Below are 27,392 nucleotides of genomic sequence, written 5' to 3' on the forward strand. Positions count from 1 at the left end.
ATCCTTAGAAGCCAGTGGGACTATTCCCATCCACAAGGTTTTGAAGAATTGGGGCCTAAATTTTAGATATGATGGGTGACAAACAAGAGGATTGGGGTGAGGAAGAAACAGTGTTACAGCAAAATGGTCACATGGTTACTCTTGATTGACACATGCATCTCCTGAGTTTCTGCTCCATAGAACTGTTGTTTTGGGCTATTTAAAAAAAAATTCATTTTGTGGCATGGCAGACATGCGATTTTCAGGAGGGATTTCAGTTAGGAGTGGACAGATTTAACAAATAAGTTTTGGGGAGGGAGTTCCCCGTGCAGGGGGAGCTCAGTGTTATTGCCATGTGGAGGGTCCACACAGGAGGGAAATATATCAGGAGATGAGGTCAGAGATGAAAGCCAGGGGAAGAATGGCTATGATCTTTCAGGGCTATAAGAGAAACTGAAGCTTGATAGGTGAGTCATTGGGATACCAGAGGAGGGACAATGTGATTAGGCACGACATAGACCGTAGGTTTGTCATCTCAGTTATGCTGAAGTAGTTGAGGCAGCAGAAAATGAAGTTTTGTGCATGAAAATCTACCTGGATTCTTCTGATGTTGCTTTCCAGATCATTGTTGAAGAAGCAAGACGGATATGGGACAATATGAAAATTCTAAATGGAAATACAGAACTGAATTGCAAAATGACATCGGATGGTATGTTGTCATAAAGATGCAGACGTTAAAAGGGACATCCTCAGTTTAAACAGCAAAAATAGTAGCACCTGCGATGGCTTTTACTGACCGCAATCAGAGGGAGAAGAAACCACTCTTTTCCCAGTTTGCTTTGTGCAAACAGCTCTTGTGTGCCTTCAGCAGTTCCTGGAGTATGGTCAGAATCACAAAACCTGTGTAATTATTTTCCCCTTTGGTGGTTTTGTGTTCCACGAGCAGCTAGGGAGAAGGCATCGTACAGGAGCAAATAAATAATATGTATAAACCCACAAAATCGGTGGTCAGAAACTGCTTTTAAAACAGTCTTTAAAAACTGGCTGGGTTTCAGATTGATAGTGTCTCATTAATCTGACAGTAACTTGCCCTTAGTTGTGACTTTTCCATCTGAAATACCTGATCGTCCGATCCTTCTTCCAGGGTATTTGAAGCTTTGGCAACTTGAGAAGCCGCGGCTTTATACATATGATGCCATATTTGTGGATGAAGCACAAGACTGCACGCCAGGTGAGTAAGGCAGGAGACCATCTGAACAAATAATTACCTAATTAACCCCATTATTCCTGTGCCACCGATAGGAAATAAAGACACTGAGGGAATTGGTAACTGAGCTAGGAGGGGAACTTGGTTTCTATGCCTGTGCTCAGATCACTAACCCACACATACGGACCTGGTGGTTTGGGGGTAGGCGGGGAGCATTAGGAGGAGGGAGAGAGGGGTTTTATGTTTTTCACAAGTGCCTTCAATTTCTGTGCAGCAGCGTCATTATTATTATAAGTGGTGCCTTGAGGCCCCAACCAAGATTAGGGCTCTGTTGTGGTAGGCTCTGTAGAAACACGTAGTAAGGGGACAATCCTTGTTCTGAAGAGTTCGTGGTGTCCATAAACAAGACAGACAAAGTGCGGGGAAATGGAAGGATTGTTCTCCTGGGTTTACAGTTGGAGAACTAAAACACAGATTGTGATTTTTTGCCTAAGGTTGTCATACAGGGAGTCCATGGTGGAGAAGGGAATTGAACCCAGGCGTCCTATGTCCCAGTTCAGTTTATCCACAAAACCATCAATATGTTCTAATAATTTCTTGTCACTTATGTGGTTAAAGGGCTTGTTTATTTCCCAGTTGCTTGTTTGGGCTGGAGCCATTTTCTCAATCACATGAAGTTTGTTTTGGTTTGGCGAGCAGGTCCCTTTTGAGTTTCGTTCATGCTTCACTTTTTGCTGCAGCCATCATGGACATTGTGCTGTCCCAGACCTGTGGAATAATCTTTGTAGGAGACCCACACCAACAGATCTATACCTTCCGAGGTGCTGTCAATGCACTCTTTGCGGTGCCACACACCCACATCTTCTATCTCACACAGGTAAGACTGGGCAGTGTGTGCATGTGTATTCCAGTGCTGAAGACCCATCGTTCTCTTCAGTAGTACGCTTACTTCAGTTTAAAATTTAAAGAGGAATGACCTTGCCTCTTCCAAGAGCTAGCAGCGAGAAAACATGTCTGCTAATCAAAGTGGGTCATCTTTGTTTCATAAGCTGGTGTAATTTCCCGTGTACTATTGGTGTGGGATTTACCTTTTTGCCTGATCTCTGCTTCCTTTGCTCCGTCTTGTAGAGTTTCAGATTTGGCCCTGAAATAGCTTACGTTGGATCTACTATCTTGGATGTCTGCAAGAAAATCCGGAATAAGATGTTAGTGGGTGGAAATCAAGAGGGTAAGAAATTAAATTGTGTTTGTACAGCGCCTAGCACAGGTCCCGATCCAGGACTGGAGCTCCTAGGCACTACTGCAATACAAATAATAACAATACATGCTTTTTAAAAAAAGTCATTGTGACTTTGGATCACAGAAACCCCCTGGAAGCTGCCACACAATGTGCCAAGACTACTTCTGCTCCTGCTTTCCTGCCCTGTCACCTTAGGATTTCAGTGCCCTGCCTGGTTTGAGCCAGACCCGCTAGCCTGCTGCAAACCCAGACCCAGGTCTGAACCACGTCCCCTAACAGCTGTAGGCTTCACTGAAAACAGTTTACAGAAGTGTGCCTGTCTTTAACACTCAGATGCCCAACTCCCAATGGGGTCTAAACCCTAAATAAATCCGTTTTACCCTATATAAAGGTTATACAGGGTAAACTCATAAATTGTTCGCCCCCTATAATACTGATAGAGAGAGATACACAGCTGTTTGCCCCCCCCCCCCCAGTATTAATAAATACTCTGGGTTAATAAGTAAAAAGTGATTTTATTAAATACAGAAAGTAGGATTTAAATGGTTCCAAGTAATAACAGACAGAACAAAGTGAATTACCAAGCAAAATAAAATAAAACCCGCAAGTCTATGTCTAATAAAACTGAATACAGACAAAACCTCACCAGTTCCAGTAAGCTTCCTTTTACAGACTAATCTCCTTCTAGTCCGGGTCCAGCAATCACTCACACCCCCTGTAGTTACTGTCTTTTATTCCAGTTTCTTTCAGGGATCCTTGGGGATGGAGAGCCTATCTCCTTAGCCAGCTGAAGACAAAATGGAGGGGTCTCCCAACCCCCTCCTCTCTCCTATGCAAAGTCCAGCTCCAAGATGGAGTTCTAGAGTCACCTGGGCAAGTCACATGTCCATGCGTGATTCACAGTTTTTACAGGCAGAAGCCATTGCCCACATGGTATCTTGAATGTCTCCAGGAATACTTCTTATGTGGATTGGAGCATTCCAAGATGCATTGTTCCTTAAGTGCTTGTTGATTGGGTACTTAACTTCGCAAATTCCTTTCTCCAGAAACTGACCAAATGCTCTACTAAGGTTATTTAGAAATCAAGCCAGTACACGGCCAATATTCATAACTTCAAATACAAAAATGATACATGCATACAAATAGTATTAATAGATTCAGTAGGTCATAACCTTTAGATGGGTATGTTACATGGCATATGTAGCATAGAACATATTCCAGTGATGTCATATATATTCATAAGCATGTTTCCATAAAGCCTTATGGGGGCCACCGTCACAGTCATACTTGCTTTTCTTCATGCACTGGCTTACTGGGCCTTTTCTCCATCTCCCAGGTGATGTCAGAGGCAGCATGACTGGGAACACTGCTTTCTTATCACGGGGCAATTTGAATGTGTTTGAGAACGCAGTGACAATTACTGGAGGAGAGAGACCAACAAAAATACACTTGCTTGGGGTAGGGCAGATTTCTTATATTGTACGTGGAAGCTGTGAAAGCTTCTGGGGGAGGGGGCATTGAAATGACTCTAATTGGGGGTCCTCCTCTCTCTAAGCAGTTTCAGTCACAAGTATAAACGCTTGTCTTGAAGTAAGTGTCCTAGATCCTCAAGAGTCCGTAAGAACGGCCATATTGGGTCAGACCAAAGGTCCATCTAGCCCAGTATCCTGTCTTCCGACAGTGGCCAATACCAGGTGCCCCAGAGGGAATGAACAGAACAGGGAATCATCAAGTGATCCATCCCCTGTCGCCCATTCTCAGCTTCTGGCAAACAGAGGCTAGGGACACCGTCCCTGCCGATCCTGGGTAAGAGCCATTCATGCACCTATCCTCCATGAACATATCTAATTCTTTTTTGAACATAGCATATGATCTTGTTAAGTCACGAAGCAAAGTAATTCATGGTGAGAGCAGCTGCTCACTCGCTAATGGGAAAAGGGTATTATAGTGGATTAAGGTGAATCAGTGAATATTCCCTTCTGTAGTGACACCTAATTTTCAGTTATACTTCTGTGAAGGAGGTAGTATCAAATGTAATTCTTAATTCCCAAGCTTCTCTAGGTGTACGTTGGTCTTTAAAAGTTATTGGTGCATATCAGTGCACTCAGCATTGGCCTAACTCCGCTGCTATTGATGTCCGTGGTAAAGCTCCGATTGACTTCCGTGAAAGCAGAGTTAAGCCAGCACCAAATGCTTTGACTTAGTTCTTGTGGTTTCAGTTAACTTTCTTAATAGTCAAATTGTCGACACAGGAGCCTAGTGGCTTTCATCTGTTGAGCATTTTGTAAAACCTGGAAAAAATGTTCATCATCATAACCCAACTGAACAGGTGCTAGTAGTATCGACAAGGTGTTTGATTTTTGGCATTTTATCTCTCTCTAGAATTTTTTTCAGGTCTGCAGATAAAGAGGACTAGAAAGTTTTGGGAGTCATGGTTTCCAAATTCATACCAAATTGCATCTGCAAAAAATGGGTGTGCACTTCTAGTACAAGCATAAACATTTATTCATGTTTCTGCATGCTCAAATTTTGCAGATGCACTTTAAGAATAATACTTCACACTTGAATAGCACAATCCTTCTGAAGTGCTCAAAGTGTTTTACAAAGAGTTATGAATTAAGGCCCTCCAATCCCTGTGCAAAATGGGGGAGTTATTCGTGTTGTACCAGTGGGGAACTGGAGGCACAAAGAGGTTAAGTCACCTGCCCAGGTTACTCAACAAGTCTGTGGAAGAACCAGGAATAGGACTCTGATCTTTTGAATTTCAATCCTGTGCTGTAAGCACTAGACCATTTTGCCCTCCCTTTAGTCATGAAGCTGTAAACTAAAGCTGAAGAAAAATTGGAATCTCCAGGCTGTGGGAAATTCTGATGTGTCACTATTTTTGCATCCTGAGTTGCTGAAAAGTGACTGAAAAGCCCCAACATTTCCTGAAATGAAAAACTAAAACAACTAAAATAAAATAATCTTGATTTGGAAATGAGGAAATGTTTTGTTTTGACACTTTTGAATTTTAAATGAAACGTTTCATCATTATCAAAACTAATGTTTCATTTTGGTTTGTTGAACCAAATTGCAACATCAAACTGCAGTTCCCTTTAGTGCCCCGCTGTCTCATGGGAATTGTAGTTCCAGTGTCTCATGGCCTCGTTCTTCCCTATTAGCTGGGCTCCCTGGCTAGACTACATCTCCCATGATGCCCCATGGTCCTGTGACTGTCATAGAATCATAGAATATCAGGGTTGGAACGGACCTCGGGAGGTCATCTAGTCCAACCCCCTGCTCAAAGCAGGACCGATCCCCGACTAAATCATCCCAGCCAGGGCTTTGTCAAGCCTGACCTTAAAAACTTCTAAGGAAGGAGATTCCACCACCTCCCTAGGTAACGCATTCCAGTGTTTCACCACCCTCATAGTGAAAAAGTTTTTTCCTAATATCCAACCTAAATCTCCCCCACTGCAACTGGAGACCATTACTCCTTGTTCTGTCATCTGCTACCACTGAGAACAGTCTAGATCCATCCTCTTTGGAACCCCCTTTCAGGTAGTTGAAAGCAGCTATCAAATCCCCCCTCATTCTTCTCTTCAGCAGACTAAACAATCCCAGTTCCCTCAGCCTCTCCTCATAAGTCATGTGTTCCAGTCCCCTAATCATTTTTGTTGCCCTCCGCTGGACTCTTTCCAATTTTTCCACATCCTTCTTGTAGTGTGGGGCCCAAAACTGGACACAGTACTCCAGATGAGGCCTCACCAATGTCGAATAGAGAGGAACGATCACGTCCCTCGATCTGCTGGCAATGCCCCTACATATACATCCCAAAATGCCATCAGCCTTCTTGGCAACAAGGGCACACTGTTGACTCATATCCAACTTCTCATCCACTGTAACCCCCTCGGTCCTTTTCTGCAGAACTGCTGCCTAGCCATTCGGTCCCTAGTCTGTAGCGGTGCATTGGATTCTTCCGTCCTAAGTGCAGGACTCTGCACTTGTCCTTGTTGAACCTCATCAGATTTCTTTTGGCCCAATCCTCCAATTTGTCTAGGTCCCTCTGTATCCTATCCCTTCCCTCCAGCGTATCTACCACTCCTCCCAGTTTAGTGTCATCTGCAAACTTGCTGAGGGTGCAATCCACCCCATCCTCCAGATCATTTATGAAGATATTGAACAAAACCGGCCCCAGGACCGACCCCTGGGGCACTCCACTTGATACCGGCTGCCAACTAGACATGGAGCCATTGATCACTACCCGTTGAGCCCGACAATCTAGCCAGCTTTCTATCCACCTTATAGTCCATTCATCCAGCCCATACTTCTTTAACTTGCTGGCAAGAATACTGTGGGAGACCGTGTCAAAAGCTTTGCTAAAGTCAAGGAACGACACGTCCACTGCTTTCCCTTCATCCACAGAGCCAGTTATCTCGTCATAGAAGGCAGTTAGATTAGTCAGGCATGACTTGCCCTTGGTGAATCCATGCTGACTGTTCCTGATCACTTTCCTCTCCTCTAAGTGCTTCAGAATTGATTCCTTGAGGACCTGCTCCATGATTTTTCCAAGGACTGAGGTGAGGCTGACTGGCCTGTAGTTCCCAGGATCCTACTTCTTCCCTTTTTTTAAAGATGGGCACTACGTTAGCCTTTTTCCAGTCATCTGGGACCTCTCCCGATTGCCATGAGTTTTCAAAGATAATGGCCAATGGCTCTGCAATCACATCCGCCAACTTCTTAAGCACTCTCGGATGCAGCGCATCCGGCCCCATGGACTTGTGCTCATCCAGCTTTTCTAAATAGCCCCGAACCACTTCTTTCTCCACAGAGGGCTGGTCACCTCCTCCCCATGCTGTGCTGCCCAGTGCAGTAGTCTGGGAGCTGACCTTGTTCGTGAAGACAGAGGCAGAAAAAGCATTTAGTACATTAGCTTTTTCCACTTCCTCTATCACTAGGTTGCCTCCCCCATTCAGTAAGGGGCCCACACTTTCCTTGACTTTCTTCTTGTTGCTAACATACCTGAAGAAACCCTTCTTGTTACTCTTAACATCTCTTGCTAGCTGCAACTCCAGGTGTGATTTGGCCTTCCTGATTTCACTCCTGCAAGCCCAAGCAATATTTTTATACTCATCCCTGGTCATTTGTCCAGTCTTCCGCTTCTTGTAAGCTTCTTTTTTGTATTTAGCATGAAAAAACTTGTACAGATACAGACAGACATCATCTTCCTTTCCAAATGCAAACAGATGGACATCGTACCAAAAGGACTGAAGGTAAAAAATCCATTACAATCTACATACCACACAGACTATGCTGACCGCTTGTGCCACACGCTCTCAAAGAAACTGCGGAATCACCTGATCAACATCCTCTACAGCAAACAGGGAAAGATTAAGAATGAGCTCTCAAAAATGGATACTCTCATAAAAAACCTTCCTTCCACACAAACTTCCTCGTGGCTGGACTTTACTAAAACTAGACAAGCCATTTACAACACACACTTTGCTTCTCTACAAAACAAAAAGGACACTAAACTTTCTAAACTACTACATGCCACAAGGGGCTACAGCAATGGTTCCCTCAACCCTCCCAGCAATATTGTTAACCTATCCAACTATACTCTCAGCCCAGCAGAAGCAGCTGTCCTATCTCGGGGCCTCTCCTTCTGCCCCTCCACCCCCACAAACATGATACAGTTCTGTGGTGACCTGGAATCCTATTTTCGACGTCTCCGACTCAAGGAACATTTCCAACATACCTCTGAACAACATACTAATCCACAGAGACCTCCCTACCAACACTACAAAAAGAAGGATTCTAGGTGGACTCCTCCTGAAGGTCGAAACAACAGACTGGACTTCTACACAGAGTGCTTCCGCCGACGTGCACGGGCTGAAATTGTGGAAAAGCAGCATCACTTGCCCCATAACCTCAGCCGTGCGGAACACAATGCCATCCACAGCCTCAGAAACAACTCTGACATCATAATCAAAAAGGCTGACAAAGGAGGTGCTGTTGTCATCATGAACAGGTCAGAATATGAACAAGAGGCTGCTCAGCAGCTCTCCAACACCACTTTCTACAAGCCATTACCCTCTGATCCCACTGAGAGTTACCAAAAGAAACTACAGCATTTGCTCAAGAAACTCCCTGAAAAAGCACAAGATCAAATCCGCACAGACACACCCCTGGAACCCCGACCTGGGATATTCTATCTACTACCCAAGATCCATAAACCTGGAAATCCTGGGCGCCCCATCATCTCAGGCATTGGCACCCTGACAGCAGGATTGTCTGGCTATGTAGACTCCCTCCTCAGGCCCTACGCTACCAGCACTCCCAGCTACCTTCGAGACACCACGGACTTCCTGAGGAAACTACAATCCATCGGTGATCTTCCTGATAACACCATCCTGGCCACTATGGATGTAGAAGCCCTCTACACCAACATTCCACACAAAGATGGACTACAAGCCGTCAAGAACACTATCCCCGATAATGTCACGGCTAACCTGGTAGCTGAACTTTGTGACTTTGTCCTTACCCATAACTACTTCACATTTGGGGACAATGTATACCTTCAGATCAGCGGCACTGCTATGGGTACCCGCATGGCCCCACAGTATGCCAACATTTTTATGGCTGATTTAGAACAACGCTTCCTCAGCTCTCGTCCCCTAACACCCGTACTCTACTTGCGCTATATTGATGACATCTTCATCATCTGGACCCATGGAAAAGAAGCCCTTGAGGAATTCCACCATGATTTCAACAATTTCCATCCCACCATCAACCTCAGCCTGGTCCAGTCCACACAAGAGATCCACTTCCTGGACACTACTAATAAACGATGGTCACATAAACACCACCCTATACCGGAAAACTACTGACCGCTATTCCTACCTACATGCCTCCCAGCTTTCACCCTGACCCACCACACGATCCATCATCTACAGCCAAGCTCTGCGATACAATCGCATTTGCTCCAACCCCTCAGACAGAGACAGACACCTACAAGATCTCTATCAAGCATTCTTACAACTACAATACCCACCTGCGGAAGTGAAGAAACAGATAGATTGATAGAGCCAGAAGAGTTCCCAGAAGTCACCTACTACAGGACAGGCCTAACAAAGAAAATAACAGAACGCCACTAGCCGTCACCTTCAGCCCCCAACTAAAACCCCTCCAACGCAGTATTAAGGATCTACAACCTATCCTAAAGGATGACCCAACACACTCACAAATCTTGGGAGACAGGCCAGTCCTTGCCTACAGACAGCCCCCCAACCTGAAGCAAATACTCACTAGCAACCACATACCACACAACAGAACCACTAACCCAGGAACCTATTCTTCCAACAAAGCCCGTTGCCAACTGTGCCCACATATCTATTCAGGGGACACCATCACAGGGCCTGATAACATCAGCCACACTATCAGAGGCTCGTTCACCTGCACATCCACCAATGTGATATATGCCATCATGTGCCAGCAATGCCCCTCTGCCATGTACATTGGTCAAACTGGACAGTCTCTACGTAAAAGAGTAAATGGACACAAATCAGATGTCAAGAATTGTAACATTCATAAACCAGTCGGAGAACACTTCAATCTCTCTGGTCACGCGATTACAGACTTGAAAGTTGCTATTTTACAACAAAAAACTTCAAATCCAGACTCCAGCGAGAAACTGCTAAATTGGAATTCATTTGCAAATTGGATACAATTAACTTAGGCTACCTTGCATAATGACTAAGCCACTCCCAGTCTCTATTCAAGCCTATTTCCCCTTGTTTTTTCCTACCCCCCCTCCCAGATGTTCTTGTTAAACCCTGGATTTGTGTTGGATATGGCCCACCTTGATTATCATACACATTGTAAGGAGAGTGGTCACTTTAGATAAGCTATTACCAGCAGGAGAGTGGGGTGGGAGGAGGTATTGTTTCATGGTCTCTGTGTATATAATGTCTTCTGCAGTTTCCACATTATGCATCCGATGAAGTGAGCTGTAGCTCACGAAAGCTTATGCCCAAATAAATTGGTTAGTCTCTAAGGTGCCACAAGTACTCCTTCTCTTTAAGGATTTCACTGTTAAGCCAAGCTGGTTGCCTGCCATATTTACTATTCTTTTTACACATCGGGATGGTTTGTCCCTGTAACCTCAATAAGGATTCTTTAAAATACAGCCAGCTCTCCTGGACTCCTTTCCCCCTCATGTAATTCTCCCGGGGGATCTTGCCCATCAGTTCCCTGAGGGAGTCAAAGTCTGCTTTTCTGAAGTCCAGGGTCTGTATTTTGCTGCTTTCCTTTCTTCCTTGTGTCAGGATCCTGAACTCGACCATCTCATGGTCACTGCCTCCCAGGTTCCCATCCACTTTTGCTTCCCCTACTAATTCTTCCCGGTTTGTGAGCAGCAGGTCAAAAAGAGCTCTGCCCCTAGTTGGTTCCTCCAGCACTTGCACCACGAAATTGTCCCCTACATTTTCCAAAAACTTCCTGGATTGCCTGTGCACCGCTGTATTGCTCTCCCAGCAGATATCAAGATGATTGAAGTCTCCCATGAGAACCAGGGCCTGCGATCTTGTAACTTCTTAGAGTTGCCAGAAGAAAGCCTCGTCCACCTCATCCCCCTGGTCGTGTGGTCTATAGTAGACTCCCACCACGACATCACCCTTGTTGCTCACACTTCTAAACTTAATCCAGAGACTCTCAGGTTTTTCTGCAGTTTCATACTTAAGCTCTGAGCAGTCATACTGCTCTCTTACATACAGTGCAACTCCCCCACCTTTTCTGCCCTGCCTGTCCTTCCTGAACAGCTTATATCCATCCATGACAGTACTCCAGTCATGTGAGTTATCCCACCAAGTCTCTGTTATTCCAATCACATCATAATTCCTTGACTGTGCCAGGACTTCCAGTTCTCCCTGCTTGTTTCCCAGGCTTCGTGCATTTGTATATAGGCACTTGAGGTAACCTGCTGATCACCACTCTTTCTCAGTATGAGGCAGGAGCCCTCCCCCCTCACGCGCTCCTGCTCGTGCCTCCTCCTGGTATCCCACTTCCCCACTTACCTCAGGGCTTTGGTCTTCTTCCCCCGGTGAACCTAGTTTAAAGCCCTCCTCACTAGGTTAGCCAGCCTGCTTGCGAAGATGCTCTTCCCTCTCTTCGTTAGGTGGAGCCCGACTCTGCCTAGCACTCCTTCTTGGAACACCATCCCATGGTCAAAGAATCCAAAGCCTTCTCTCCGACACCACCTGCGTAGCCATTCGTTGACTTCCACGATTCGACGGTCTCTACCCAGGCCTTTTCCTTCCACGGGGAGGATAGACGAGAACACCACTTGCACCTCAAACTCCTTTATCCTTCTTTCCAGAGCCACGTATTCCGCAGTGATCCGCTCAAGGTCATTCTTGGCAGTATCATTGGTGCCCACGTGAAGAAGCGGGAAGGAGTAGCGATCCGAGGGCTTGATGAGTCTCGGCAGTCTCTGTCACATCGCGAATCTTAGCTCCTGGCAAGGAGCAGACATCTCGATTTTCCCAGTCAGGGCAGCAGATAGATGACTCAGTCCCCCTGAGGAGAGAGTCCCCGACCACCACCACCCGCCTCCTTCTCTTGGGAGCGGTGGTCGTGGAACCCCCAACCCTATGACAGTGCATCCCATGCCTTCCAATCGGCTGAGTCTCCTTCTGCTCCCTTCCCTCATGATGTCATGATGCATCCCACAGCTCAGAGGGGACAGCATGTGGTGCATCATGGGAGATGAAGTCCAGCCATGGAGCCAAGGCTATATGGGAGAATAGAGTCATGAAGCACCCAGAACTACAACTTCCATGGAGTAAAATAGGGGAAATGCAATATAATGTCAAACTGACTTGAAATGAAACATTTTGGTTCAGTTCAACAAACAGAAATATTTCTATTTGAACTGAAAATTGTTGGAAAATGAAAATTTTACTGCAAAATTGACATTTTCCCAAGGAAAGTTTTTTATTTTGTTTTTTTTAATTGAAATTGCATTTTCTTGAAAAATCATTTCGATTAAAAAATTCCCAGCCAGTTCTAATGCAGACTAATCCACAAAATACATTCCTGGCCACAAAACATGATGACCAGCTGGGATTTTGTTTTCCATTGCTCATTCTGTGTGTTTTTGGTTGGTTGCTATGTGTCATCTGGGATCATCCACTAGTTTTAGGCTAGATTATTTATTTCTAGCTTCATATTGATCATGCATACTATAGTGTGCATTTTAGGAATATAGCTTCACCTTTGAGTCTTTTGAGTTGTTTTTCCTATTTGCATGCTAGTGAATCTGATACATTTTGGCAGGAAACTAGCTCATTTGTAAACTTTAAGTATAACCTTCAATTAGGTCAATTTTAAGAAAATCTTTATCTGTTTAGGGGCCTAAAAATTTTGGACTAGACAAAATTCATGATATTTGGAAACTCCTTCAACCTGAAGAGGCTCGTGTGAGATGTGAGTATGTTCTCCTGTCTTCTTCCCCAGAAGTTATGTACCATGATGTTAACTTTTCTAGCTTCTACCATATCTCCAACTGCCCCAGTTGGTACATGTAAACCTCTTTCACTTCAGTGTGAGTGGGGATCATGTTGTTTGTTCATCTTCTGGGTGATTTGTGCCTTGCTGATTGTGTGACGGGAACGGCTATCGGTGATGGTTATTTCTGTGTTTCTACTGGTGCATTGGAAGTATGGACTCTGACGTCATAAGAACAGCTTACGCTTCCAGATCCTGTCCTCTGAGATTCTTGGTCTCATCTAGAAAAGTCCAGTAAACTATGTTTTATCTCTGTCCTTTCCATTTCTTTGACATAAAATGGAGGTAGGTATTAGACATTTTGCACGCTGGTGAACACCTTTTATTTAGTTTTAGGGTGTCATTTAGAGGAACATTGTCCAATTCACTTAAAAAAAAAAAAAAAAAGCACAACAAACTACCTGTACCTTGGACCTAAGCTACAGTGTTGAAGCTCTGTTTGTTGATGTTAGGTGGAGCCCGGGAGCAAATCCGGGGTTGTAATGGAAACTTAGTTGCAGCCTTCAACATGGGAGTGACTTTAGAATATGAGCCATTAGGAGAAGTGCCTTCGAGTAAGAACATAACCTCTATGTGATTGGGTTAAACTGCATGGATCTTGGCTGTCTGTCAGTTAAAAATGTGATTTGTCCCACTCTAAATTCATTCATAAATTCAGTCATTGAGTCCAAGGGCAGAAGGGACCATCGTGATCAGCTACTCTGACCTCCTGTGTAACGCAAGCCATAGAACTTCCCCAGAAGAGTTCCTACAGCAGATCTTGTGTAGAAGAACATCCAATATTGATTTTAAAAATTGGCAGTGTTGGAGAATCCACCATATCCCTTGGTAGATTGCTCCACTGGTTATTTACCCTCATTGTTAAAAATTCATGCCTTATTTCCAGTCTCAATTTGTGTAGCATCAACTTCCAGCCATTGGATCTTGTTATACCTTTCTCTGCTAGATTGAAGAGCCCATTATTAAATATTTGTTCCCCATGTAGATGCTTACACTGTAATCAAGTCACCCCTTACCCTTCTTTTTGTTAAGCTAAATAGACTCAAGGAGCTCAATCTGTCTCTATATAACACACATTTTCTATTCCTTTAATCATTCTCATGGCTCTTCTTTGAGCCCTCTCCAATTTATCAGCATCCTTCTAGAATTGTGGACACTGGAACTGGACACTGTATTCCAGCAGCAGTTGTATCAGTGCCAAATTCAGAGATAAAATAACCTCTCTACTCCTAGTTGAGATTCCCCTGTTTATGCATCTCAGGATTGCATTAGCTCTTTTGGACACAGCATCACACTGGGATCTCATGTTCAATGATTATCCACCACAACCCCCAAATCTTTTTTTGGAGTCATTGCTTCCCCAGATAGAATTCCCAATCCTGTAATTATGGCTGACATTTTTTGTTCCTAGATGAATACGTTTAGCCATATTAAAATGCATATTGTTAAAAGCGTAGGGCCAAAAACTGATCCCTCTGGGAACCCACTCTGGAAACACTGATGATTCCCCATTTAACATTACATTTTGAGACCTATCAGCTAGCCGGTTTTTAATCCATTTAATGTGTGTCATGTTAATTTTATATCCTTCTAATTTTTTAATCAAAAAGTCAAGTCAAAGTGTTACATCAACACTGTTACCTTTATCAACCAAACTTGTAGTCTCATAAAAATAAGATATCAAGTTACTTTGACAGGATCTGTTTTCTATAAACCCATGTTGAGTTGCGTTAATTACATTGCCCTCCTTTAATTCTTTATTAATGGAGTCCCAAATCAGCTGCTCCATATCTGGTTTGGGATAGATGTCAGGCTGACAGGCCTATAATTACCAGGGTCATCCTGTTTACATTTTTTAAAAATTGGCACAATATTCGCTTTCTACCAGCCTTCTAGAACTTCCCCAGTGCTCCAAGATTTATTGAAAATGAAGATTAGCAGTCTAATGAGCTCCTCAGCCAGCTCTTTTGAAACTCACAGATGCATGTTGCCTGGTCCTGCTGATATTAAAATATCTGACTTTAATAGTTGCTGTTTAACATCCTACTGAGATACTAATGGAATGGAAAGAGTGTTATCACCATATGATAAAACTATCTAATCTGTTTTATCCCCAAATACAGAACAGAAATATTTATTGAACCCTTCTGCCTTTCCTGCATTCTTATTGATAATTCTATCATTTCCATTTAGTAATAGACCAGGACTGTTGTTCTATTTTTTCATAATATAGTTAAGGACAGTAAGAAGACGGGTTTTTTTTAACTCTGCTGGCCATCGACTATTACTTATGTTCCTTTGCTTCCCTTATCAATTTTCTGCAATTCCTAACTTCTGATTTATGTTCATTAATATCAACTTTCTCTTTCTTCCTTTAAGTTATGTTATTTATTTATTTTTATAAACTGCTTTCCCCTCTAAACCAGGTTGTTGTTTTTTTTAAATGGCACAGCCTTGTGTCTTATTTGGCATCTAATAAGGTGTTCTTAAACGAGTCCCAATTATCATTCATATTTTTCTGATTGAATTCTTCCTTCCAGCTGATCTGGTTCAAAATAAGAAAAGGAGTACTTGTGGCACCTTAGAGACTAACAAATTTATTTGAGCATAAGCTTTCGTGAGCTACAGCTCACTTCATCGGATGCAAGTGAGCTGTAGCTCACGAAAGCTTATGCTCAAATAAATTTGTTAGTCTCTAAGGTGCCACAAGTACTCCTTTTCTTTTTGCGAATACAGACTAACACGGCTGCTACTCTGGTTCAAAATAGTTTGCACATTATAAATATGATCAACTCGTATCAGTTGTACCTATGCTACCATTAACTTTTAGTTCTGTGATTTATGTGTTAGGACAAGGTCTAAATAAAGATTTCCCTCGTGTTGGCAGTGCTTTTTGAGTTAGGAAATTGTCATCTATAATGTTTAGAAATTCCAAGAATGTTTTAGCACTGGCAGCATGAGACCTCCAGTATATGTCACTCAAATTTAAATCTCCCATGATCACTCAGCTTTTTTTCCTATTCTTTATAGATAGGTGCGCTAGGAGGTGGTCATCCTATTTCCTGGAGTGATCTGGTGGTCTGTAGCTGACACCAACTAATACCACATCTTGTGCTTTATCTGTTAGGACATTGATCCGTAAGCATTCAAGATCATTTCTTCTAGGTAATCAGTGAATTGGGAACAGTTAATGCCATTTTTGACATAGAGGACCACTCCTCTTCCCTTTTGCCCACTCAGTCCTTCCTAAGTAGGTTATAATCATTGTTTTAACATTCCAGTCCTGCGAATCATCCCACCAAGTTTCAGGAATACCAACTAGATAAAAATTTATGCTTCTAAATGAGCAATTCCAACTCCTCTTGTTTGTTACCCAGCCTCCCAGCATTGGTGGGCAGGGAATTCAGGAATTTCTTCGTTTCATGCCCTTTGGTTCATTGATTAATTTTGTTCTCAACATCTCGATTTTTGTGCTGAGCACTCAGATCTTCTGACCCTTTTGCTATTAGTTTAATCCTCTCCTGACTACCTGGGGACAGGCTGGTTAGAGAAAATTGGTCCCCCTTCTACTGAGATGGAGGCCTTCCGTACTATACATCCATACTATACAACCCCCGTTCTCCATAGAAGGTGTACTAGTGTTCCATGAAACCCAAACCCTCCACCCTCCATGGCTTACCTAGCCAGGGGTTCACTTCCAGAATCTTCTGCCTTTGGTCTTCCTTCGCATGTGGGACAGAGAGGATTTCACAGAAGATTGCGTGAACATTCTTCTTCTGCATGCTTTCAAGTTCCCTGACGTCATCTGCTATCTGCACGATATTCCACGACACAGTGTCATTAGTGCCTATATGGACTATCTCCAATAGATCCTTGCCTGTTGACTTCAGCACCTTATCCAGTTTTAGAGTGGGGTCTTGTGTCTCAGCTTTGAGAAGGCAGCCCACTATCCTGTTGTCATCCTGTCCCTGGCAGAATTTTCTTTCGATTCTTCTTAGTATTGAATCTACAGTAAGGATTGTCTGTTTTCCTTGGGTAGTTGGAGAACTCTTTGAGGGTTAGCTTGATTTTCTTACATGTTAGGCTGAGCTGCCATCCGCATCCTGTACATCTCTCTGTTTCCTTGGAGCTGCTGGATCTCGAGAGGTATTTTTCAAAGTTTCTACGTTGAGGACCTGGTATCGATTTAAAGCTACTAGCTGTGTGGAATTCATCCCAGTCCTTCTTTTCTCCTCTTTCTCCAGCCGTGTAGAATGCTGCCATGATCTCCTGTGTCCCATGGTTGTGAACCCCAGGCCTCCTCTCTGACTTCCTCTCTCTCGGATTCCTGGGTGGCAAGCGTCATGCTCCCTTGAACCTGTTGTTTCCCAAACCTGGCTGTCTAGGAATGCCTCATTTTCTCTGATTTTTCAGTAGCGTCTCTACTTGTCCCTTTAATCCAAGAATATTTTCCTCCAGTACAGCCACCAACTTGTACTTCGTGAGCAGGAAATCCCTTCTGTCAGGAAAGAGAACATGGCATATCCATTGCAGCTCATCGGGGGGGGGGGAGAGATAGCTCAGTGGTTTGAGCAATGGCCTGCTAAACCCAGGGTTGTGAGGTCAATCCTTGAGGGGGCCATTTAGGGATATGGGACAAAAATTGGGGATTGGTCCTGCTTTGAGCAGGGGGTTGGACTAGATGACCTCTTGAGGTCCCTTCCAAACCTGATATTCTATGACCACTGTTCCATCGCTGGTCATCTTCATAGTTGTAAGAATATCTTGACTTCTTTAAGAATCCACCCCATAAACTGTTCTGCTAAACCAAAAGTATCCCAGTATCTCCAAAAGGGCATTTACCATTTAGAAAAATAATAAACTTAGGCTTTTTGGGACACTTGCTATTGCTAATCATACCTACCTCTTATATAGAGCTTTGCATCGGTACAACTCAAGTGCTTTACAAAGGAGGTCAGTATCATCATCCCCATTTTACAGATGGAGAAGCTGAGGCACAGAGAGGTGAAGTGACTTGCCCAAACTCACCTAGCAGGCCAGGGTTGGAGCTGGGAATAGAACCCAAGACTCCTGAGTCCTAGTCCAGTGCTCACCCCACTAGACCATGTTACCTCCGCTACTCTCTAGCTCCATTTCATTTGAAGTTAAAAATGTGACCATTGGTGCCTTTCTTGTGTATTGACATTATCCAATGCACTTCTCGCTAGTGAAACTTCAAATTGACGACCACTTTATCAAGAAGTGGGTTGAGAAGGATGGCTTCCAGGGTTTAAAGAACTATGCAGCCAAAACTGAAGACAGGGAGCTGGAGGTGAAGATCGCAATAGTGGAGAAATACAATGTCCGTATTCCCGAGCTGGTGGCGAGGATAAAGAACAGTCATGTATCAACTATAGCATTTGCAGGTAAAGCAAAACGCACCTCCTTTCGTTCTCCTTTTTCCATCCAACCTCACTTCCCCCTGCCCCTCAGAAATAGTGCACTTGGTCCAAGATGGTCTTGCGCCCAGGAAGGAATGAGACAACTCCTTCTGGGACATTCCTGGGGTTGTAGCAGAATGATTTTTCCACTGGAGCACTGATAAGTGAGGTTTTGCTGGAGCTGAATGAGGATTCAGTCAGTATTTCCTGGCATCTAGCCGTCTGACCCAATGCCTTATCTTATCCTGCCTATTAAAATTCACATTCAATACATCTCCTGGATACTGGCTTAAGTTTGCAGTGATTTCTGGCAGAATAATGGTGGACTATCAAAAAACAACAAGCCATTCTTGTTTAAGTTCATGTCTGTACTGGGGTGCGAGGTAACTGGGCATTTTCTTGGGGGGCCAGTCCTGGTTAATGGGCTAGTGGATTAGTGCAGGACAGGAGCTCTGGTCTGGGTGTTTCTTTCTCTCTCTGCTTTGCTTTGCTTCCAGTTTGCAGTGTTGTTGTAGCTGTCTTGGTCCCAGGATATTAGCAAGACAAGGTAAGTGAGGTAATATATTTTATTAGACTAACAGCAGTTGGTCCAGTAAGAGATATTACTTCCCCCACCCTGTCTGGCTTCCAGTTCACACTTAAAAGCAAGTGAAACTATAAATGCAGAACATTGTAAATTAATCTGTACATAGTGTTCAGTAAATAACAAGATATAAAAACAGCAATACAGATATATTGGCTGATATCTTCCCTCCCTCTCTCTCTTCCCCCCCTGCAATCTGGTGGTTCTAGATTACGTGATAGGCACCGTGCACAAAGCCAAAGGCCTGGAGTTTGATACTGTGCTGGTTGCAGATGATTTTGTGAAAGTCCCTTGTGCCAGGCATAATCTCCAGAGGCTGCCTCACTTTATCACCGGTAAGGGCGATCCTTTAGACTGGAACCATTCTTTTCCCTAAAGGGAAAGGTGATGCACAGGATGGGCCATTGGCACTACCCTATCAGTCAGCACTCTTTGGAGGTAGTTTGTCTCTGGCTGTACCTAGCAATGTCCTCTCTCAAGCTTGCTGTCATTTACTGACTTCTCACTTGGAATGCAGTTCCTTTGTGTAAGTCTGTGCCTGGGAGATGGGCATGGCACTTAAGGGCAGGTTCATCGCTCAAGGAACACGCGTTGTTCCTGCTTTGATCAGCAACGAATGTGTATGCTCCAAGGGGAGAGAATTTTGGTTCTGTTTGCTGTCTCTGATGTCTCACACAAGTCCTGTCGTGGTTGTGTAACAAACACACGGCAGGGTACCATAGAATCATAGAATATCAGGGTTGGAAGGGACCTCAGGAGGTCATCTAGTCCAACCCCCTGCTCAAAGCAGGACTAATCCCCAGTTTTTGTCCCAGATCCCTAAATGGCCCCCTCAAGGATTGACCTCACAACCTTGTGTTTAACAGGCCAATACTCAAACCACTGAGCTATCCCTCCCCCCTAACCGTTATCTCCTTCGTAACAGAGACACCAACCATGTTTCTGTGACATATCCAGCTCTTGTCTTAAATTTTCATCCTGATTCAGCAGTGAATTAGAACTAGCTGAAATACCAGAACAAATTCCAAAGTTTTATCAATCAGTTATCTTGTAGCACTTATTTTTTTTCTGACTTCTTCTCTCTAATCTCTGCCTAGACATGTCTTCTGAAGATGAATGGAACTTGCTGTATGTTGCAGTGACACGTGCCAAAAAGTATCTGTTAATGACAAAGTCCCTAGAATACCTTTTGACTTTGGCTGGGGTAAGTTAAAGATGCCATGACAAAGTGACCAGTGGGTACTGTAATTTGGATCTGTGAGCATGGGGAGTGGGATGTTACCATAGGCGCCGACTTTTCAAAGTGCCGGGGGGTGCCTGACCCCTGGCTCTACCCCAGGCCCTGCCCCCACTCCACCCCTTCCCCAAGGCCCCACTCCTGCCCCACCTCTTCCCACCCCCACCCCCATCTCCCCCGAGTGCACCTCGTCCTTGCTCCTCCCCCCTCCCTCCCAGCTTCCCTGCACGCTGCGAAACAGCTGATTGCGGTGGGTGGGATGCACTGGGATGGAGGGGGAGGTGCTGATCTCTGGGGTCCACCGGCAGTCAGGAGGCACTGGGGGTGGGGTAGGGGAGCTGATAGGGAGGATGCCGGTGGGTGCTCAGCACTCACCATTTTCCCCCCACGGGTGCTCCAGGGCTGGAGCACCCACAGAGTCGGCGCCTATGGAAGTTACAATGGGTCGTTGGCAAGTTAACAAGAAAACGATGCATGTAACTTTTTGAGTGCTTGCTCCCCATAACATCTGTGCTAAAGTCTCTCGTGCTTGAGGGGTGTAGGAGGTCTGGTGATGGGATAGGAGCAGAGTAAAGGATGGTCCTTAAATCGTAAGGAGGGAAACTGAGATTCATATTGTTCCCTGAACAATGGGCTGAATTCTCCTCTGAGTGACACCAGTTTAGGTCCAGAGTATCTGAGGAGATATTTGGTTCTTACCCTTCCCATTTCCTGACCTTGTGGTTTTAAGTGCAGCCTCAGTGTTCAATGACGATTGCTTTTAGACTCGTATCTGACTGTAATACAGCATTGATTCTGCCTCTCTCCATTACCACAAGTGTGCGTGTTCCCTTTCCTGCACATCCAGCCCTCATAGTCTTGGTGCAGTTCCTTCCTTTGAAGTGTTTTTCTGTGGTTGGATTATTTTAAGCCCTAACGTTGCAGATCATCCCCACTGCTCACAACATAGAATCATAGAATATCAGGGTTGGAAGGGACCCCAGAAGGTCATCTAGTCCAACCCCCTGCTCGAAGCAGGACCAATTCCCAGTTAAATCATCCCAGCCAGGGCTTTGTCAAGCCTGACCTTAAAAACCTCTAAGGAAGGAGATTCTACCACCTCCCTAGGTAACGCATTCCAGTGTTTCACCACCCTCTTAGTGAAAAAGTTTTTCCTAATATCCAATCTAAACCTTCCCCACTGCAGCTTGAGACCATTACTCCTCGTTCTGTCATCTGCTACCATTGAGAACAGTCTAGAGCCAGTAGTATAAAGAGAGAATTATAGGGTATGTTCCAATATACATGTTCCAATGCCCTGAGTTCACAGCAAGCCTTGTTCTTTCTCTTGTCAGGAGTATTTCTTGCGGCCAGAGTTGACTAGTGAGGCCTTAAAGGAAGGGTCCATTCGTTGCTCCGTGTCACAGTGCCACAACGCTGTGCCTGCCGACTCGATTCTAACCATGAAGAAAGTGCCCCTCGCTTACGTGAGTCTCCTCTCCTCTCCTTTCTACTTGTCAGTTGTGTTTTGTGACCTTGGAGCCAATGAAATGTGCCAGGTTGATAGCCCTGGAGATGTCACTTACCAGCCTTTTAGCCATGGGTGGTGGGTGAACCCCTGGCTTGGGGAGGCTAGCCCCCCAGCCCCACCCCTTCTGCGCCCACTGGAGCCCAGCCCCCACTGTGGTCGCTGACCCCTGCCCCAGGCTAGTGCCCCCAGCCCTGGAGCACCGGAGAGCCAGGCAACCTAGCCCCTGCTCCCCGTCCCCGGAGAGCTGGACAGCTTGGCCCCAGCCTCTCTGGGTGGCACCACCCATTGCAACTCCCGGCCAGCTGGCCCCCCCATCTCTGAAGATGCCCCCCGGCCAAGCTGCCTGCCCTAGCTCTGAGCAGGCGGCATAGCCAGAGTGGACCCAGCCCCAGTGCTGGGCAGGTGGTGCGGCCCAGCGCCAGGAGGATGGGCAGCGTGGCGCGGCCTTGAGGATGCACCGCTGCCCACAGCCTGCCTGCTCCAGGGAACAGCAAGCAGGATGGGGACGGGGATGGAACATGGGCAGGGGGACATCAGGCTGTTTGGGAAGGCAACACCTTCCTGTGCCTACAATACCCGCCGCCCATGCTGTTAGCCATGATCATAGAAGTAGCAGATGAGATCTACCTGTGCAGCCCGATCCTGAATGTCTACACTGCAATTAAACAGCCCCTTAGCCTGAGCCCTGCGAACCCGAGTCAGCTGGCATGGGCCAGCTGCAGGTTTTAAACTGCAGCGTCGACATACCCTAAAATTAAAATGGGCTCAGTTTGTGCCAGTTGTAATTCTGGGGTGTTTTTCATTGTGTGTGATGTAGACACCTACCTTCTAGACTTGGACCCATGACTTCCTTTCACATAGACTATGGTTGATAAACAGAATAATCTTGACCCCTACCAAACAGGGCTGGGTTTGAACCTGGAGGAGACATTTGTTATCTCAGTAGCATGGCCTTGGAGTTAAGGTGCTCCAGAGATCTTGGCTCAGTTCCCAGCTCTGCCAAAGACTTAGTGCATGAAGTCACTGCGGGACAGATCCTTATGTTGACGTCCATAGAGCAGCGCCAACTTAACACCAGCTGAGGAACTGGCTTGTGACTTCTCTGTGCCTCAGCTCGCCTTCTGTAAAACAGATAATTTGACTTCCCTCCTCAGGAAGGTGAGGAAGGAAAAACATTCACTGACCATGTTTGAGAGGTGCATGATACTCCTGTGATCGGAGCCATATAAGTACATAGTTATATACCTGACCCTTGAGCCTTCCAGTCCTTACTCCACTGGATCAGGCCCCAGTATAATGAAATTGCATGTATAAATTTTATTGCAGGCTGCTTTATAAGGGGTTTCTTTAGTGAGAAATAGGTGACAGATACAAAATACACTGGGTCTGAATCAACAGCAATGTCCCCAACTCCTATTTCATCCTGTGTCTGAGTTCAATGTATACATTGGCCCAGTATGTCTGAGGGAGAGGAGGCAGAAACTCTGGATTTCCCAATCCTTCCCTTCTCCTTTTACAATTTCCTACTGGTCCTTTTCCCACAGAGCAATGGCACCAAAGACCAAGGTGGCTACCTGTGCCATGCTTGCGCGCAGCAGCGTCTCGGACCCTTGACACAGCTAACCATTTCCCCTGAGCTGGTCCTGACCATGGATGTCGTCGATGAAGTGTTAGAAATTCCAAGGCACCTTGCTGTCCTGCATGACCTGTTTTGAAAACAGGAAGGGGCTGTTTTTTATGTCCTAGATCTGGCTCTGAAGTGTTGGAAGTGAGGAGGTCTGTAGATAGCGTCTCTGATGTCCTTGGAGAAATGAGGTAGATGGTCCATGGACGAGCTCACCAAGAGAAGGACAGGACGAGAGCTGTTCATGAGGATGCTGTGAATAAGGCCTGGGGTTATCCCTCTATTACAAGAGGGTACCTTGGGCGATGTGTGTTCCAAGTGCCTGTCTGTTCCGTTTCACTGTACGAAACCCGGACTGCGTATCTTGTACAATACTGGATGCACTTGGACTTGACAGATTTTCTTTCTGAACATTTGCACACTTGTCCCACATGTTGCCCCTCAGGGTGGCTAGTTTCTACCAGTGGTGTGCATTCAGGTGGCTGGCTTTTATGATTGCCTCGCCTTTTTGCAATATTTAAGCCCCATCCCAATGCATTCTGGTCATTGGTCAAACTGAGACGAACATGCAAAACTAAAGGAGATGATATAAAATGCTTTTACACTAATGAAAGAACTCATTCTTGGAGTTAATTTTCATAGGGCTAATCTCATCTCCGGGGAAGAATAGCTGACTTCCCATGCATCACGTCAAGAACGTCTGTAATGTAATCTGTGGGTGTTCCCCAGTCTCTCCATCACTGCCTCTATCTCTCATCCTTGGTTCTCTCTTCCCTGTGCATCAATCTCTTCAACAAAACAAAATCAGCTCTTCAGTTAAACCTCAGGATGGTGATCGTAGAGAACCAGAGTGTCTTGTGCTATGATCAAGTATGTAATAAAAACAGAAGCCTTTTTGTATTAAACAGTGGGTTTTTTAATTGGAGAAAAAGCTGTTTTTGATTGTATTTATTTACTGAAGATCTCATTAGAGATGAAACCACAATATGCATTGCTTTAATGATGGTTGTAGCCCTGTATCTGGGGAAGCAAAACACAAGGTTATCCCTCCTAGGAACATACTTACTTCTGGGCTTTTACTCTACAATTGTTACAGCACCAAAGCATCTGACTTGACTGTTGAATATTTATGACAATGATCAAAGGAGAAACATACCTCAGAAGGAGCCTGATCTTGGGCACCCTGTCTTATTTGTTCATGTACCTTACAGGGTATATGCATTTCATGGGACACAGTTTCCGGTCAATTCAGTGTGAGCCAAAGCAATTTCTTATGCGAGCCCCGTGAAGTCATGTAGTTGCTCTCCACCTAACCAGGACAAACGTGGATGATTCTAGATTAACTTCTTGTTTTCATCTGGTCCTAACTTGAGCAGAGATTGTCTGAAACTTTTCCATGTCCGGTCTCTGAGAGCATTTGATCTGGTTCCAATTGATACCATTATAGCAGGTTTGCCTTTGTTTCTGGAATACAATGTTCCTTATGGCAACACACTGCTTTCCCCCCATTCTGACATCCCAGAGAGAAGCAGAGAAGTCATTTAAGTGCTAGAATGACAGACTGGAGGTAGCGGCAAAGAGTCCTGTGGCACCTTATAGACTAACAGACGTACTGGAGCGTGAGCTTTCGTGGGTGAATACCCACTTCTTCAGATGCAGCTGGAGGTAGAGAGGAGTGGAACAGGGGAGGGCATGCAAGGAACCACCGGACAACACACAGGTGCATTGTCATTGCCATTTTGCAACATACTTTCCCCACCCCCAGTTGCTTTTAGGAATTATCTGTAAAAATCCTTTGCCTTTCATAAGAGGGCAGATCTCTAATGGGGTGATTACATCCTGCCACCTTTAAATTCCCCCTGCAGCTTCAGTTTACAAAAAGTATCCCTTGCTCCCAGGTCTGTACGGCCGTGTAACAGTGCTGTGTATTGATCAAACAGCTGCTGCTTCCAGCAGCTCTGTCCCAGCAAGGGATGAAGTGATCTCTGGGCCAGTCTACACTACCATGCTACATCAGCACAGCTATAGCGCGTCTGGTGAAGACGTGCTATGCCAACGGGAGAGTGGTCTCCCACTGGCATAATTACTCCACTTCCGAGTTAGGTCCACAGGAGAGCGTCTCCCACTGACATAGTGGACAGCGCTTTTAAGACGATGTAACTTACGTCGCTTGGGGGGGGGTCTTTTTCACACCCCTGAGTGACGTAAGTTACAGCAATTTAAGCAGTCGTGTTGACCAGCCCTGTATCTAGCTGGTATCTCGGTCAGCTACATTTGTAAAACACCAGGGGCCCCTTCAGAGTGAAAGGCCCTAGGGAAGCACAGGGTCATTAGCATGTATGTGACCACATCTGTCGTTTTCAACAAGGGAACGCCTGCCTGACCAACCTGGTTTCCAGCCCAGTTTTCTATGTGATGAGCTGTGAGGCCCCATCCAGTGGCATCTTGAAGTAATTTAAGTGCATGTTAATTTCTAGATGAGCTTATAAAGGAACTCTTGACTGCGGTGCATAGATAACCCATCACTAGATTTCAGAGTAGCAGCCGTGTTAGTCTGTATACGTAAAAAGAACAGGAGGACTTGTGGCACCTTAGAGACTAACCAATTTATTTGAGCATAAGCTTTCGTGAGCTACAGCTCACTTCATCGGATGCATTCAGTGGAAAATACAGTGGGGAGATTTTATATACACAGAGAACATGAAACAATGGGTGTTACCATACAGACTGTAACAAGAGTGATCAGGTAAGGTGAGCTATTACCAGCAGGAAAGAAAAAAACAACATAACCTTTTGTAGTGATAATCAAGGTGGGCCATTTCCAGCAGTTGACAAGAACGTCTGAGGAACAGTGGGGGGTGGAGGGGGGGAATAAACATGGGAAAATAGTTTTACTTTGTGTAATGACACATCCACTCCCAGTCTTTATTCAAGCCTAAGTTAATTGTATCCAGGTTGCAAATTAATTCCAATTCAGCAGTCTCTCGTTGGAGTCTGTTTTTGAAGGTTTGTTGTTGAAGAATTGCCACTTTTAGGTCTGTAATCGAGTGACCAAAGAGATTGAAGTGTTCTCCAACTGGTTTTTGAATGTTATAATTCTTGACGTCTGATTTGTGTCCATTTATTCTTTTAGGTAGAGACTGTCCGGTTTGGCCAATGTACATGGCAGGGGGCATTGCTGGCACATGATGGCATATATCACATTGGTAGATGTGCAGGTGAACAGGCCTCTGATAGTGTGGCTGATGTGATTAGGCCCTATGATGGTATCCCCTGAATAGATATGTGGACACAGAAAAAGGACACTAAACTATCTAAACTACTACATGCCACAAGAGGCCACAACAGTGGTTCCCTTAACCCACCCAGCAATATTGTTAATCTATCCAACTATACTCTTAGGACCAATTCTTCTGCTGGGCTATCTTGGGGCCTCTCCTTCTGCCCCTCCACCCCCACGAACATGATACAGTTCTGTGGTGACCTAGAATCCTATTTTCGACGTCTCCGACTCGAGGAATATTTCCAACACACCTCTGAACAACATACTAACCCACCGAGACCTTCCTACCAAGACTACAAAAAGAAGGACTCTGGGTGGACTCCTCCTGAAGGTCGAAACAACAGACTGGACTTCTACACAGAGTGCTTCCACCGACATGCATGGGATGAAATTGTGGAAACGCAGCATCACTTGCCCCATAAACTCAGTTGTGCGGAACACAATGCCATCCACAGCCTCAGAAACAACTCTGACATCATAATCAAAAAGGCTGACAAAGGAGGTGCTGTCACCATCATGAATAGGTCGGAATATGAACAAGAGGCTGCTAGGCAGTTCTCCAGCACCACTTTCTACAAGACATTACCCTCTGATCCCTCTGAGGGTTACCAAAAGAAACTACACCATTTGCTCAAGAAACTCCCTGAAAAAGCACAAGAACAAATCCACACAGACACACCCCTGGAACCCCGACCTGGGATATTCTATCTACTACCCAAGATCCATAAACCTGGAAATCCTGGGCGCCCCATCATCTCAGG

At 45.0% G+C, this 27,392-nt stretch overlaps 1 protein-coding gene across 4 annotated transcripts in view; it reads left to right on the top strand.

The window, feature by feature from the left end:
* The window catches only part of FBH1 (F-box DNA helicase 1), a 47,169-nt gene extending 22,890 nt beyond the window's left edge, over window positions 1-24,279 (top strand). For 2 of the 4 annotated variants that reach the window (XM_073328899.1, XM_073328898.1), the window contains exons 11-21: window positions 601-688; window positions 1,124-1,210; window positions 1,927-2,063; window positions 2,315-2,414; window positions 3,763-3,884; window positions 12,818-12,893; window positions 18,182-18,379; window positions 19,187-19,312; window positions 20,075-20,181; window positions 21,549-21,680; window positions 23,269-24,279. In XM_073328899.1, coding sequence (XP_073185000.1) covers window positions 601-688; window positions 1,124-1,210; window positions 1,927-2,063; window positions 2,315-2,414; window positions 3,763-3,884; window positions 12,818-12,893; window positions 18,182-18,379; window positions 19,187-19,312; window positions 20,075-20,181; window positions 21,549-21,680; window positions 23,269-23,439 — 1,344 coding nt within the window. In that variant the 3' untranslated portion in view covers window positions 23,440-24,279. The remainder of the gene's footprint in view (window positions 1-600; window positions 689-1,123; window positions 1,211-1,926; window positions 2,064-2,314; window positions 2,415-3,762; window positions 3,885-12,817; window positions 12,894-18,181; window positions 18,380-19,186; window positions 19,313-20,074; window positions 20,182-21,548; window positions 21,681-23,268) is intronic. The other 2 variants (XM_073328900.1, XM_073328901.1) reach the window with 2 other exon arrangements.
* The last annotated feature ends 3,113 nt before the right edge of the window (window positions 24,280-27,392 follow it).

This window comes from Lepidochelys kempii, chromosome 1, assembly GCF_965140265.1.
Source record: "Lepidochelys kempii isolate rLepKem1 chromosome 1, rLepKem1.hap2, whole genome shotgun sequence".
In the NCBI taxonomy this organism is placed as follows: domain Eukaryota; kingdom Metazoa; phylum Chordata; order Testudines; family Cheloniidae; genus Lepidochelys; species Lepidochelys kempii.